Source organism: Phyllostomus discolor, chromosome 13, assembly GCF_004126475.2.
Source record: "Phyllostomus discolor isolate MPI-MPIP mPhyDis1 chromosome 13, mPhyDis1.pri.v3, whole genome shotgun sequence".
Taxonomy (NCBI): Eukaryota; Metazoa; Chordata; class Mammalia; order Chiroptera; family Phyllostomidae; genus Phyllostomus; species Phyllostomus discolor.
The window spans coordinates 53,150,536-53,165,213 of NC_040915.2; the positions used below are offsets into that span (position 1 = coordinate 53,150,536).

The following is a 14,678-nucleotide window of genomic DNA, read 5'->3' on the forward strand; positions in this document are numbered from 1 at the left end:
CCAGGAGGCGGTCCCAGCCCTGCCCCTCGCTGGTGCTGTGAGCTTGGGCGAGTGACTTCACCTGTCTGAGCCCTGGTGTTGCCAACTGCCACATGGGGATGAACACACCCAGCCCCTGGTCTTGTTGTGAGAAAACAGTGACCCGTGGGGCAGAGGGTGTGCTGAGCAGGTGCTCAGTGCACAGCCGCCTCTGAGACACCACGGCCTCTCCGTCTTCTCAAGAGGGGCTTTGTGGGGTGGGAGCCTCCGGGACAGTGACAACTCGGAACAGGTGGGGGCGTTCAGGAGTCGGGGTGTGGGCTCAGCACCCAGGAGGGGCCACAGGCAGACCCCCAGCACATGCCAGCATCCTGAGGATAGAGGCCGCAACCTGGTTGACTCTGCATCTCCAGCGCTGAGCACGGGGTCTGTGACAAAGTAGGTCCTCATTCAACACTTGCTGAGTGAGTGAATGAAATGGGCCATCGTGTGGTGGGGGAGGGGCTGCTCTCCTTTGGACCCTCCTGCACTTAGCTCATCTTGAGCGAGGAAGGGGGCTCCTCAGACATCATGGCGGGTGACGTGCCCTGCTCTGTGCTGGGAATTAGGGGGTGGGGCACAAGGTGTTTAAGGCCCCGCCCCCACTCCCCGTGGAGTTCACTGTCTGGCAAGGGAGGAAGAGCACACAGTTGACCATCAGAGATCTTCAACTGAGAAAGACCCCACAGATCATCCAGGCCAACCACTCTCCAGTGCTCAAAGTTCTGGGCACCATGCCTGCCCTGCCCGGCTTGCACACCCCCAGTGACGGGGACCTCACTCTGATCCAAGATGGGATGGTCTTTGCCTTTACCTGGCCATCTTCTACTCATGCTTTTAGACCCAGTTCAAATGTCACCTTCATTCCTGGGTGTTCCTCACCATTGGAACAAACGCACCTCCTCAGAGGGCGAGAACTCCTACCCATTGGACCTACAGGACATGAGCACGCCCCTCTCCCATGTCACGGATCTCAGCCGTGACCTCCCTGTCCAGCCAGGCACCCTGCTCTTCCAGCCATCCCACACTGCGCCCCTGGGGTCCCCGTCTCACCTTCTCCGTGCAGAAGTCCACGCACTTGTCCACGGACATGTTCGGCATGGCGGCCGTCACGGGCAAGGCCAGGGACAGGTTGTCGGGCCTGTGGAAGCAGCCTCGGAAGATGGCGCTTCCATCTGGAGGGCCAGAGGGAGAGGGCGTCATCAGATCTCGGCTGGGAGAGCCACCTTCCGACGGCGGCACTTTACACTCAGGCCCAGATAAGGCAAGAGTCTTGCCCAGGATCACACAGTGAATGAAATGGAGGCACGTGAGTGAGCTGAGTCAACGTTCTCCTCCATCCTGGCGTCTCTGTCGGCAGCCCGGGCCCCTGAGCTGCTGGGCCACAGTGTCCCCCATTCGGGGAGCCGAGAGGTGCCTGGAGGACTGATGTGATCTCATCAGGAGAGGGTGGAGCACCTGACGACGGAGGGAAGCCCAAGCCTGGCCTGCCCCTGCTTGCAGCCCCAGGGTGGCCCTCCGCTCCCCTCATCCTAGGCTTTCGGGGGCACCCTTGGGGCCTCGGGAGTCTGCTGAGCACCTGCAGGCTCCCAGGGACTGATGGGTGGGAGGGACTCCCTTTGAAATAACCCAAGCTGGAAATATGCCAATTGGTTGACTTTATGGAGATTTCCTTCAAAGAGGTGGGTGGGCCTCACCCAATCAGTTGAAGGCCCTAGGAGCCAAAGTGGAGGTTTCCCAGAGCAGAAGGGTTTCTGCGTCTGGACTGCGGTGTCCACCCCTGCCCGTGTGGCCAGCCCGCTAACCGGCCCTACAGCTTCCGGGCCTGCCAGCCCCCCGTCATGTGAGTCTGCTCCTTAAATAAATGTAAACCTCTCCACTGTCTCTCCCTCTGTCTGTCTGTCCTTCTACCTAATGTCCTTCTGGTTCTGCTTCTCTGGAAAACCGCCAACTGGCAAGAGTAGGATTATAGGTGATTTTCATTCTCATCATTTTCTGAAGCTTTTCTTTTTCTACAGTGAACATGTATTTTTTAATGTAATAAAGACAAACTGCAAAAAAAGGGGCCCTCCTGTCAAATTTATGGAAAGGCTCATGAGGCCCATTTGAAACGGGCTCCATTGTTCTCAGAGGGGAGTCGTACCTACCTCTCCAGAGGCACAGCTTTCGCGTAAAACAGCGGGCGCTGTTGGCGCAGCGTGCATCAAAACTAGGAGCACTAAACAGGTGTGTTTATTGAGCACCTACTATGCGTGACCCACTCTGCTGAGACCTTACCAAACATCACTGACCCTCCTGAGAACGCTGCAAGGTCTGCAGTCCACTCTCGCTTTACAGACGAGAGAAGCGGGGCTTCGAGAGGGGACGTTATGTGACAAACCTGAGTCCCTGCCACTTGCAAAAAACCCTCTGGACAAACTGTTAACCCTCGGAAACAACTGCAGTGAATTGCAAAACCATATACCTCTCTCCATCCTGTGTCTGGGTGCCTCTGTAGTGTAAAACACGTTTTTAGCATGTGCATTCCATTATATGCGTGTGCAGAGTAAAGGATAAGGGATTTCTAAGAAATTACTGCCCTGGGCAGAAAGATCGGGGAGGAGAGGGAGTTTAGGAAGGATAATTTTAAACTCCAGCTGTCAAAGGCATCCTAGCGATTATTCCTACCACCTGGCCCCCAGTAGCCTGAAATGGTTCATTGTGGAGGCCAATCTAGCAAAGACATCTGGAACTGGGGTAAGCGGCTGATTTCCAGAACATGCTGGAGGCTTCGCACATCCAGAGCTATCTCCTCCACTTTCCCCACGCCCACCCAGCTCCAGGCTGGTGAGAGGTGGGGGCGGTGGAGGCTGTGGCTGGAGTGGTCAGGGCATGGCTGACTCAGTTTCCCACATATGAATGGCAGGGCGTGGGGGTTGGGCTGCACAGGGATTCTCTCCCGTACAGGACAGCTCTCCACTCTCCCCCAGATGAAGAACTGTCACACCCAGAATGCCACTCATGCCCCGGGGGCGGGACAAGGGACAAGTCTCCTGTCTCATGGCCTGGGGTGCTCAGAGGGAGGCCCCGTATGTTCATCAGTCACCCCGAGGATCAGTCCCCTTGAGGAAGAGGTAAGGCTGCTCAGAGAAGGCACCACACAGAGTGAGGGCGGGGAGGTGGGAAGCCCGAAGCAGCGCTGGTGAACCTCGACAAAGCCCCAAGTCTCAGCTGGATGCCAACAATGGCCACTGGGTAACGTGACACCAGCTTTGCTCTCAGAAGACCAGCCTCCGGCAGACAGGAGCTCTGGTCCCTCCCTGGCTTCTCGTCCCGGAACGCAGCATCTAGTCTACCCCTCCCAGTGTCCACAGCGGCAGCCCCTCCCTTCCTCACATTTCGACCTTGGGCACCGGTTTTCTCTGCTTTTGGAGCTTTGGTGTTCTCATCTCTAGAATGGAGCCGTGAACACAGAACGGTATGCTCGGAGATGGACTTGAATGGGCCTTGGGGGCTGCGAGCACAGCGGAGGGGCAGGCAAAGGTCTGTGACCCTGTCCCCTGGCCTGCTGCCCTCAGACTCCAAGGAAAAGGAAGGGGAGGAGGAAGTGAGTCCCTGCTCCAGCCTCTCCTCTCCCCACGGGACTTCTCTCCTGCCCGCCCGGACAGCAGAGGCCAGGCTGCCAGGGTGGGGAGGAAGGAAGTCTCTTAGGCCCGGCTCTGCTGTGGTGGGTCCTCCTCCGGCATTTAAGCGTCTGCTGAGGAGCCCCTGACCCTCCCAGGTTAGAGAAGAGGGCTGAGCGGAGTGCTCTGAGTACCAAATAAGGCGAGGTTTTCAGAAGTCTTAAAGGGCCGGAGATGGGGAGGAGGGATCCAGAGCTACGGCTGTGGAGTCTCTCTCTGGTCAAGGTGTGTGCTGGGGCTGGGGTGGGGAGGGGAACAGGTTTGGGAAGCTGGTTCCAGGAGCGGTTAACCTGTTGGCTGTGGGACCTTCCTACAGTCCCTCCCGCGTCTGCCGTTGGGAGGAAACCGCCTGATTGCGGAGGCTTCAGGGTGTCCAGCAGAAAGGCTGGACTCCAGGGGACTGGGGCAACACGGTGAAGGCCATTTCTCTCTGCAGGTCACCCTCCGTTATGGCTTGGTGGTCAGGACACGGAGCATATGCATGGCGGTTAGGATGCTGAATCCTCCTTCTCCCCTCGCTTCCTCCATCTATAAAGTGGGTCTCCTGGTTCTCCCCACCAGTGTGAGAGGCCCCCTCATCTCTTGTGGTGGCAAACAAAGGAGAAGCGGCCAGCCTGGATCCCTTGACCTTCCCAACTAACACTGTCTGTGATAGAATGTTGAATTTCCACTGCAGTGAGCAGACGGCTTGCTGTTGGCAACAGCTCTGCTGCCCAGCGGAAAGGGCGTTGGTTTTAAATTCAGACCGACCCTGGGTGGGCCACTTACTCAGCTCTGTGTCCCTGGCAGGTGTCTTCACCTCGCACCTCCTGAGCCTCGGTTTCCTCATCTGTAAACGGGGATCATCATATCTACCCTGCACAGCGGGGCTGGAAGGACATCGCTCGGACCCAACCAGGACTCAGTCAGCACCTCTTCCTACTTCTTTCTCCACGGCTTGTTCGTGACGTGTGGAGGGCGGCCAGCTCCTACGCAGCAGACACCAGCAGTGCCCCAGCAGCATGCCCCTGGCACTCACCACCCCTGTGCAGGCTGACAGAGACCCTCAGCACCCACCCAGGACCCGGCCTTGGGGCCTGTAGAAAGTCGATCACCCTGGCAGCCACCCTCAGCCGGTGACGACAAAGAGAAGATAAATACCTCGGGCTTCTGCTCCCCACAAGGGATACTTCTGGAGCACAGCCTCCACCATCTGCCAGGGTTTCCCAGTGGGCCGAAGCTTCGGTTGTCTTTAGCAGTGACCTTGAATTGGCTTCTTCCCTCCCCTGTCTCACTTCCCCGCTCCCCTACCGGTGCGTCCTGGGGTCACCTCTCAAGCAAACCAAGGTCCGCATCCTTGCCTCCAGGGCAGCCCAACCAACAACATCTTGGGTCTTCGAGCATTTTTTAACCCACGAGGGAAATCCTGCACGGAAGCCGGGGCCACTGTTCTCCACGGCCCCCCAGTCTGTCCGGCTGTGCAGTGCACAGCCCTTGGGCAATAACAGTGACCCTGAGTATTGTCTTCCTACTGACCAACACTCACTAAAGAATAACAGCACTAGTTAAAATAGCAGCTGTTCACCATGTGCCCTTCATGCTAAGTGCGTTCCACACACCGTATCTCAGCTAATCCTCACCACAGCCTACCCTGGTTTGCAGGCAGAGACCCTGGGATGGAACAGGACTCATTCACTTTTCCGGGTCACACAGCCAGTGAGGAACAGAGTTGGGGTTTGACCCCAGTCTTGCTGGACATCATATCCCCGTTTCCCACCTCTCTGCTCTTCTGCAGGGGCCAGCCCAACTCTGCCATGCTTGAGCTCCAGAGATCCCATGCCAGCTGCCTGAATTTCCCAGAAACCCTGTGCCCCGCCCCCCCCCCCCCCCCCCCCGCCACAGGAGAGGCCCATGGATCACGAAAGGCCATGCCCCACATTCTGACAATGTCACCGCTTCATGGCCAGCAGCTTGGGTTTTTTATTAGCAAGAGGTGAGCAGAGCAACTGTTTATCAACTCTCTTTGCTGGGGACAGATAAAGAATGGCCCAGAATCAGCTGCAAGTGTCTCTGAAGTCCTATCATCTCTTTGTTCTGGGTTTAAAAAAAAATGAAGTAAATGTCATCAGGCATTGGCTCAAAGGCGGGTGTGGAAGAGTTCTCCTTGGTGTGAAAGAGGCCACCACCCCCCAGGTAATTAGGCCAAGCTCAACTGGATTAAAGATGTAGGTGAGGAAGAAAGGCAGCGAGCTGGGAGCTGCTAACAGCTCCCTATAATCAGAGACAGACTGAATTACACAAAGAGCCTGTCTGAGGAGAATTCAAACCAGCCATTTTTAGGCACCGCCAAAGGCTCCTGTGGGCTTGTGGGAGTTCAGATAGCTTGAATTGGGTGCTGCTCAGAGTGAATTGAGTTTTCATTTTAGGAAGAAGCAGCGGGATAGGTCATGACTACTCCACATCAGGTACTGCACTAGCCGCTTTCTCCATGGCACCTCACTGGGTGGGCACAGCGGTCTTTAAAGGTCAGAACTGTCCCCATTTTACAGATGAGGCCTTTGAGGCTCCAAGAGAATACACGGCTTGGCCAAAGCCAGCACAGCAAGTATGTGAGACAGCTGACATAGAAGCAATGCCTCATGTCAGATTGTTCTCACAGCCCCCCTGGGTTTTGCTTAGAGGGGGGAGAACAGCTGACCAATTCTCCCCCATCATGAGGGAACAGGAGAAAAAAAACTTCTAGAACTCCTCGTTGTCATCTCCTTGGTTCTACACAGCACAATTCATGAAGGCCCATGTGAATGATAAAACTCCGGAGTCCCAGACATACATCAAGGGCAAGGAGAGGCCTCCAGGCCTTGCAGGGGAGGAGCTAGACTGGGTCTATTCATCAAACTGTGACTTTCCGTGGTCATCAGAGGCTCCCCTCAGCAGCAATGGTTAGCATGGAGTATCAGGGAGCATAAATCTCAAGCACTGAACAAAATTGCCCCTTCTAACTTTGGAAGACAAAAAAAAATTAAAATAAAACCCTGCCAGAACTAACAATGGCACACAAAATCCACTATTGTGAATTGTGAACCATAGGTCAAGGATCTATTTCTTCCCATGATAGTGTAAGCTTCATAATACTTTCACCAAGATAGAAAAGAAAAAAAACACAAACAACAACAACAACAAAAAACAAGAGGAGAAAGGGCTGAGCCCTGGGAGAGGCTGGTCTGCAGTCCTGGGGGCCTCAGGCAATCCCGAAGGGTGGTCAGCACCATGGACAGCCACCCCCGCAGGCCTGACATATCGGGGTTCTGCATAGTGCTAGCGAGCCTTGCAACCCAAGTCTTGCAAGAATCTTTCAGGCAAATGATATTTCTTGCAACCTCCTATAAAGCCATAATGTTCTCAAAGCACCAGCAGGCCTCTGCCCCCGGGAGGAAAGCTACACTTGCTGACACATTTAGCAAACTGCTGTGAAAAATGTAATCCAACCAAGAAGGAAGTCCATTTCTCGGTTCCTTTGTAACAAGGGCAAAGAGTCCACGTGCCCCAGAGGCTGTGTCGAGGCAGAGCAGCAGGGTGTCTCCAGGCATTCGCGCCGCTGGCCTTTTCATTCTCTGGCTGCTGCGGGAGCACTCCGGCCCCTCCCCACGGAGGAGGGCTGTCCCCCACCCGCCCGAGCGGTGCTTGGGAGACACCCAGAATTCCTTCGAATCCTCACAATCATGAAGGGTTCTGTGCCACTGCTCAGGGGTGCACAATTACAACCCAGGGCTAAAACCAGCTAATGACCCTACAAGCTGAATCTGGTTTCCCTCCTACTTGCTTCCTGCGGTGCCTGCTCGTTCCTTTGACTGATGGATTACAAGCCGGTGTCACGTGCCAGTGACTCGGAAGCCTCCCTTTCTCATTTATTTGTGTATAGATCAGACCCCAGGAACAGGAAGCCTGGGGTGCCCCTGGGTCAGAGCAAACACATTGGAGATTCCGTATTGTTTAGAGTCAGGAAACAAGGCAGAGGAGAAATCAGGGGTCAGGGGGAAAAGGGGGTTAAACTGGAGCAAGAAATCCCCCCCCAAGACAACAGTGTGGTGATGGTGGGGGGAAGGGCTGGGTGGGGGTGGAGGAGGGGGTAGGGGAGATAAATGGTGATGGGAAAAAGTAAATAAATAGATTTAAAAAGATATTCTCCCAAAAGAGAATCCAATGCAAGAGGCCCAGGGGTCTACAGGCCTGTTGTGAGTGAGCTCCCAGCCAGAAGTCAGAGACCAGGGTTCCAGCCCATACTCAGCCTCTAAGAGGCACCGTGGCCTCCAAAAAGACACGCCTACCCGTCACTTCCAGAAATCACCCCTAGACTTTGCACACTCTGTTTTCTTTGCCTAGTCTGTCTCCTACCCCTGGTAACTTGTCTGGAGTCCGGATATCCTCCTTCTCTCCATCAGGCAAAATCTTAAGTGTCTTTCAAGGCTCTAATCAAACAGCCGTCCTGTGGGAGCCTTCCCCAAGGAGGCTCAGTTTAGCCACTTCTGCTCTCTGGGCCTCAGTTTCCAAAATGGTGAAATGGGACATCAGCAAGGAAGGTGCTTCCAACACGGCATTCAACACCTGATCTTAGCTGACCCTGGACTTTTTTGCTCAGGACTAGAGTGCATGGCTCCCCCCTTTCACCTTGACACCTCCTTAGTGTAAGGCTTGCCTCCTGCAGAGTGCATCCCCGCAAACCCCTGTGCGTACCCTCTCTGCCCGAACAGAGCCCAGTGGTCCTGGGCCTGTCTCCACTGGACACTTTAGGGGCTGCTCGCCAGCAACCACCTAGCTCTTTGCATGTCGACATATTTCAGCTTATTGAAAAATCTCGGATGCTCAACGAGCATGTTATAATTACAGGTGATCTTAGTAGTTCAGCCAATCTGAACGCTAACCAGAGGGACGTCTGGCTAATATCTGGCGAGTGGCACACACAGCTCCGATCTTGTTATCTGGCTCAGCCTCATCCACTAGGACGTTTCAGTGGTGGCCGCCTTCCCTCTGAATACCCACGAAGCCAAGGCCATCTCTTCAGATGGTCAAGGTCACCGTCAAAACAACATACATATTGGCATAGAGTCCAGTGATGAGGATGATAAATCTGCCATCAAATTAAAATCTCGTTACACGAGTGGCCAAACCAGGAACTTGCTGTGTGAACATTCTCCAGCCTGGATGTACATGCCACCTCTGCCAGCTGGGCTTTCAGGCCCGTGGGGAGGTGGGCGGGGCCTCCGTTTGCAGAAACGGCATGTACTGGCCCCTTGGCAAACTGGCAGCCTGCTTGACCCTGCTGCAGAGCAAAGCTCGAACGGGCTTCAGAAACACGGCGCTTGAGAAACAGAACACATTACCGAGCACACCAGCGATGGAGTTTCATACACTATGGCATTCACAGGGAAGAGACCTCTCTGCGTGCAGGCGGATGTGAAGTTCTGCCAAGCCCGAGCCCACCTTCCGGGCAGGCCTTGTCGACTCCACTGGGGCCTGAGGCCTTACTATTGATGGAAGTGTGGTCCCTGGACCAGCAGCCTGGCATCACCCGGGAGCTCCTTAAACATGCAGAGTCCCACCTGGACCCGCTGAATCACAACCTGCATTTTCACAAGATCCCTGTGGGGTTCATCGGCAACCTTCAAGCCTGGGAAGCGCTGGCCCCAGGGTTAGCGATGGGTCGTGGATTCCTGTGCCTCTCCTGGCAGCATCAGAAGGGCGACCAGGAAGATCCTCCAACGCTCTTTTTATAGCTCTGAAGGTCACCTTTAATTAGACTGTGGCCTTGGGCAGGTTTACTTAAATCCACGAAGCCTCAGTTCCCTCACTGCAAAATTTGCAATGGGATGTTGCAAACATGGGACGTTACCCTGCCTGGAAAGGCTGCAGGGAAGGTAAATGAGGCAGATCCTGCAGTGGGCTCAGCATCAAAGACATAGGCTCTGGGGTTGGTTTACATCCTCTGCTATTTACACAACATTGAACCCTGGTTTCCTCATCTGTGAAATGGGAGTGGGTGGCCAACAGTGCCTATTGCCAGCATCAGTGTGCGAATCAGGTGCACTGTTCTATATAAGGCACTTAGAAAAGATGCACTGTTGGCTGTTGGCACTGTTACCATCATTGTCATCATCGTTAGAGGCCATCTGTTCTCACAAAATCGGGATGGACAGGCCACGCTCAGGCTCTGGCCTGGTTTGTTAAGGAGGAAGATGGGTGCGGATGCGGGGTGCCGTGGTCCAGGAGGCAGCTCAGGATGGGAGAGAAGAGGGCAGGTGGAGACATTCCACGTAACTGGAGCAAAGGGCTCTGCACAAGGTGGGGTGGGAGGCTCGGGGCAGACGTACAGGTAGGTGGGCGAGGGGCGAGGAAGGAGCCGCAGCGAGGGGCAGGGGCCGACTCACGTACACCTGCGGGCCGACTCCTGGGCCAGCTGCAGCCGGTAGACGGAGAGGCGGTTGGCGCCGCCGCACAGGCTGCCGCGCTCGCCCTTGCACTCCATGTCGCACTCCGCCTCGCTCGCGTTCGCCGCCTGGATCTTGTGGCCGCAGTAGCACTCGGCGCCAAACTCCAGCCCAGCATACAGGTAACCCCTGGGGGAGGCTGCAGTCAGGCAGGCCAGGGCAGCTGCCACCATGGAGACCTCGGGGACAGGGATACTCACCCAGTGTGGACACCTGGGGGACAGGGGCCCATGACCCCTAGGGACCACCAGCCTGCCTTCATCCCTGCCCGATGTCTTACACTCCCATACACCTGTGCTCACAGGCACACCACGTCCATATCGACACCCACCTGTATACACCTTCAGCACGTGGCGCACACACACAACACACACACACACACAGCACACACACACACACACCCTCACATCCTGGGGCCCGCTGCCCCGCCCCACTCTCTTGCTCCTCCCTGTCTGCAGCAATGAGCCAAATAAATCGCAAAGTCCAGCCCCTTGATTCCAGGAAACACCCCCCAGGAATGATGCACTATGTCCTTCGGGAGGAGCTGGAGCGAGGGGAGGAGGCAGGGACGCACGCATCCCTTTGGAAGAGGGCAAAACCGAAGTTGCTTATCCAGCCAAGTGAAAAATTCCTTCCCCTAAAACAAAAAAATCCAGGCACTGCAAGGGTTTCATCTTTTTTTTTTTTTTCATAATCATGGAATCTTTTCCTAAAAAGGGCTCTTCGTGGGCACCCATTCTGTAGACAGATGAGTAGGGTGTCGCTGGCTCTGGCTGCAGGGGGCAGGGTGGGAGGGGCATAGGACGAGCCCTGTTCTGCTGTGTCACCCACGGTGGCCTCCGAGCCTTTCTCCAGAGCCACGAGGGCTCCTCAGGGAGCAGCAGGCAGAGCACCGGTCACACGAGGTGGAACCCGTGGGAACTGCCAGCTCACGCCCTCCCTCTGAACTCCAGGGGGCCAGCTGCAGAGAGAGACCCTCCCAGACTCGTACCTCTGCATGCCCCTGGTCTGTTGACCCTGACCTCACTGCTGTCGCTTCGGCTGGAAGGACCTCTCAACAATGAAAACAGACCACACCTCTTCACTGCCCAAAGCCCCCCGGTGGCTCCCACTGCACTCGGAAACGTCTAGGTGACTTAGCTGGCCAGGCCTGGAAACCCTCCTGTGGTTGCTCTTGAAATGGGATGCCACATCTAGGTCCCCTTCCCTGAGGGGCTAATTTCATTGGTCCAGGTGGGACCTGAGCAGCAAGAGGTTTTAAAGTTTCATAGGTGATCCTGGCCAGTGGCTCAGTTGGTTGGAGCATCATCCCATATACCAAAGTGTTGCTGGTTCAGTTCCCAGTCAGGGCACATACCTAGGCTGTGCATTCGATCCCTGGTTGGGGTATATAGAGGAGACAACTGATCGATGTTTCTCTCTCACATTGGTGTTCCTCTCTCTTTCTCTCTCCCCCTTACTCTTTAAAAAATCAATTTAAAAATTTCCTCCAATAAGGATTAACATTTTATGTTTTAAATAATAAAGTGTCCTAGGTGAGGCTTCCGGTCAAGATGGCGGCGCAGGTAAATGCGGTACTCACATCCTCCTGCAATCGCATCAAAATTACAGCTCGACTACAGGACCGCCACCCTTGAGAGCCCCCTGAAATCTAGCTGAAGAGCAGCCCTCTAACTACGGGTATACAGAAGAAGCCACATGGGGACTGGCAGGGGCCGGAGCCAGCTGGTCCCACACCCACGTGTGGTGGAGGACAATCGGGGGAGACATCTCGGTTGCAGAGGTTCCCCTGAGGATCGAGGGTCCCATCCTTGCTCGCCAGCCCTTTGGGGGCTCATCCACTCTCGGAAAGTCAGCTCCCTTCTCCAGCGCATGTTCTAACCCCAAATATCACTCTCTTCTTCTGTTAAAAACATGGTCCGCACAGGTGAGGGTCTCTCCCCGGGAGAAAAACCAGGGGTTTCTCTGCAGGGAAATCATGAATCACCCCGGAAGCCTAGGTTCCTGCTCACCTTCCCCAGGACACCTCACATACCTCCTGCTCACAGATTCACACCTGCATGCACCACTCGTGCTTCCCCACGCACAAGCACAGTTCTGGACCCTTGCCCACGTATTCACTAGGACTCCAGCACGCACAGCCATTTGCATGTAAAGATGGCTATGTGTTGGCATTAAGCTTACAAACACAACCAAGCCCGTACACTGGACCCTGCAAATTCACTCCTTGGCGCAGTCTTACACAACTGCACAACCGCAAACCCCCACAGACCAATTCCCAAACAATCCCGCTCATTTGCACGCATGTGTACACACACACACTTATGCACACACACCCTGGCAGCGCCCTTTCCTGGGGCCACCCGCTCCCCCTCCATCACACCCTCCCACGGGAAGGGAAAGAACACCACGGGCAGGAGCCTGAGAAGGAAGGGCTGTGGGATGAACGGAGCCTGGGACGTCGGGGCCCTACCGTTCTGCACAGTTGTCTTGGCAACGGAAGACGGTCATCTTTTTGTAGTCGAAGAAGGACACGCCTCGCAGGGCCCGACTCTGGGTGTCATCCAGGTAGCAGCCGATGTACTTGGCTTTGGGGAGAGGGGAAAAGTCAGATGTGGCTGGGGTCAAGGCCGAAAGGGTTACGGGAGGATGCAGTGTGCCTCGGCTATGAGACCACCTTGACTTTTGGGTAGCAATTTCTCCCTCTGAGCAGAAAAGCAGGCAAGAGAGAATAAAAGTTGTGTGCATCGGTAGAACCTGGTCCCTAAGGGCAGTGGAGGCCAGCGGAGCACGGGGGGTGGGGCCCTTCTGTGGCCAGGGTGAAGGTTAAAGCCCTTGGGCTCTACTGGTGACAAGTGGGCACGCAGGACTCCAAGCCACGGGCATTCCGTAAGCACCCAGCAGAGGGGACCCACGGTAGGGCAGCTCTGAAGAGCCTGACATTTGAGGCGTGTTATTATTTCTATAAGAAGACGCCTTCAGATATTTTTCCTTAGGAAGAATGCTAGGCTCCAGGTCCTGGTCTCAGCTCACTTTTGTCCCAGGCTGGCACTGGCCTGGCGAGATGGGGCCGGTTCACCTCCCCAAGGCCTGGTCGTCTCCGTAGTGGGGGCGAACATGCCCGCCCGACGAGGTTCCAGGGGCAGGGTTTGCGTGGGTGTTTCCCCCACAGTCTCGCATCAGACAGGCGCGGAGCTGAGGGGAGTGGAATAGGGCGCTGGCCATTCGCAGTGCTGTGTGCGGACTTCACGGTTTGCCGCGGTTGTGGGCCAAGTGGATGCTTCTATCCAGAGGGAAACTTAAGATTATGTAAAACAACCATCTGATGTCAAGCCAGGCACTTCATTTCCTTAAAGCAGTAAATGTGTTTCCCGGGCCTCGTGGCAAATAGTAATTCTCACACATGAAAATGGCACTTTATTATTTATAAAGTCCTTGCCCGTGTGTTCTTACGATTCTTATTATTAACTTGGACAGAGTTTGCTAAATGCTGTACACAATGAACCTCCACAATGGTCCTACGAGATGAGTACTAACATCCCCATTCTATACAGGAGAGGAAACCGAGACCCAGAGAGGTTAAGCCACTTGCCTGGGGAAACACAGCTTGCACGTGTGGAGCCAGGGTCGGACCCACACGCTCTGGCCTACATTTTGAGCTACTGTTTGCTGCTTCTTGACTCCTGGGGTGTTTGCAATGACCCATGTGAAGGCAGAGAGCCCAAGACCTGTAGCTGGCTGGTGGCAGAACAAAGGCTTAACTCCAGGTCCGTGGGACCCCACCCAGGGCTCTTCCCCCTGATCCTCTTGGAGGTAAGTGGAGGTTGGGCAGAGGACCCAGCTGGCCCTGGACTTCCACGGCCCTCCCAGGGAATGAGGCCGATACCACACGCCGCTTGACCGCTTTCCCTGGCTGCATGCCACCCGCTCACACTGCGGGCTGCTGGCCCCTCACACGGGGTGCGGAGCAGGGTCGAGCAAAGCTGCAGGCCCGTGACCCCGTGCCCCTCAGTGCCGCCCTGCTCAGTGCAGAGTCTGTCAGCTCTGCTGGAGATGCGCCTCGACCTCCACCACCTTGGATTTCCTGTGACAGACAGAGGTGACTTGGTCGACTAAGAACAGTCTGTTTTTGAAAGGAAGATCGCTGCCCCGGAGAGGCCACCTCAGAGGGTGACAGCTCTGGAGAAGCCCACGTCTTGTCACTGTGCTTGTTCCACAAGGTGTGTTCCTCCCATCACAGATGGAATCATGCCCTGGGACCGGGGGCATGGGTGAAGTTCACACCCGAGCTGGGAGGAGGCCCACGGGAGGTGCTGGGGAGGGGGTCTCACTGGTTTTGGCTCAATAGTGCCCTAGGGGACAGAGTGTGCAAGGGTGCATTGGCGGATGGCGGGGGAGGAAAGAGAGAGGGAGCAGCAGGGAGGGAGGCAAAGGAGAACGGGAGGGAGGGAGGGAGGAAGGGGAAAAAGGTTATTTTGGCAACGTGGGATCCTTATCATAGATTGACAGTTGTGTGTGTGTGTGTGTGTGTGTGTGT

The 14,678-nt window shown here is 55.5% G+C and overlaps 1 protein-coding gene across 1 annotated transcript in view; it reads right to left on the reverse strand.

Moving 5' to 3' along the window:
- WSCD2 (WSC domain containing 2) overlaps positions 1–14,678 on the reverse strand; it is a 96,921-nt gene that overhangs the window by 22,801 nt on the left and 59,442 nt on the right. The window contains exons 3-5 of the mRNA XM_028528332.2: positions 12,615–12,729; positions 10,086–10,270; positions 1,072–1,193 (exon numbers count right to left, since the gene is read on the reverse strand). Of these exons, the coding sequence (XP_028384133.1) occupies positions 1,072–1,193; positions 10,086–10,270; positions 12,615–12,729 (422 nt within the window). The remainder of the gene's footprint in view (positions 1–1,071; positions 1,194–10,085; positions 10,271–12,614; positions 12,730–14,678) is intronic.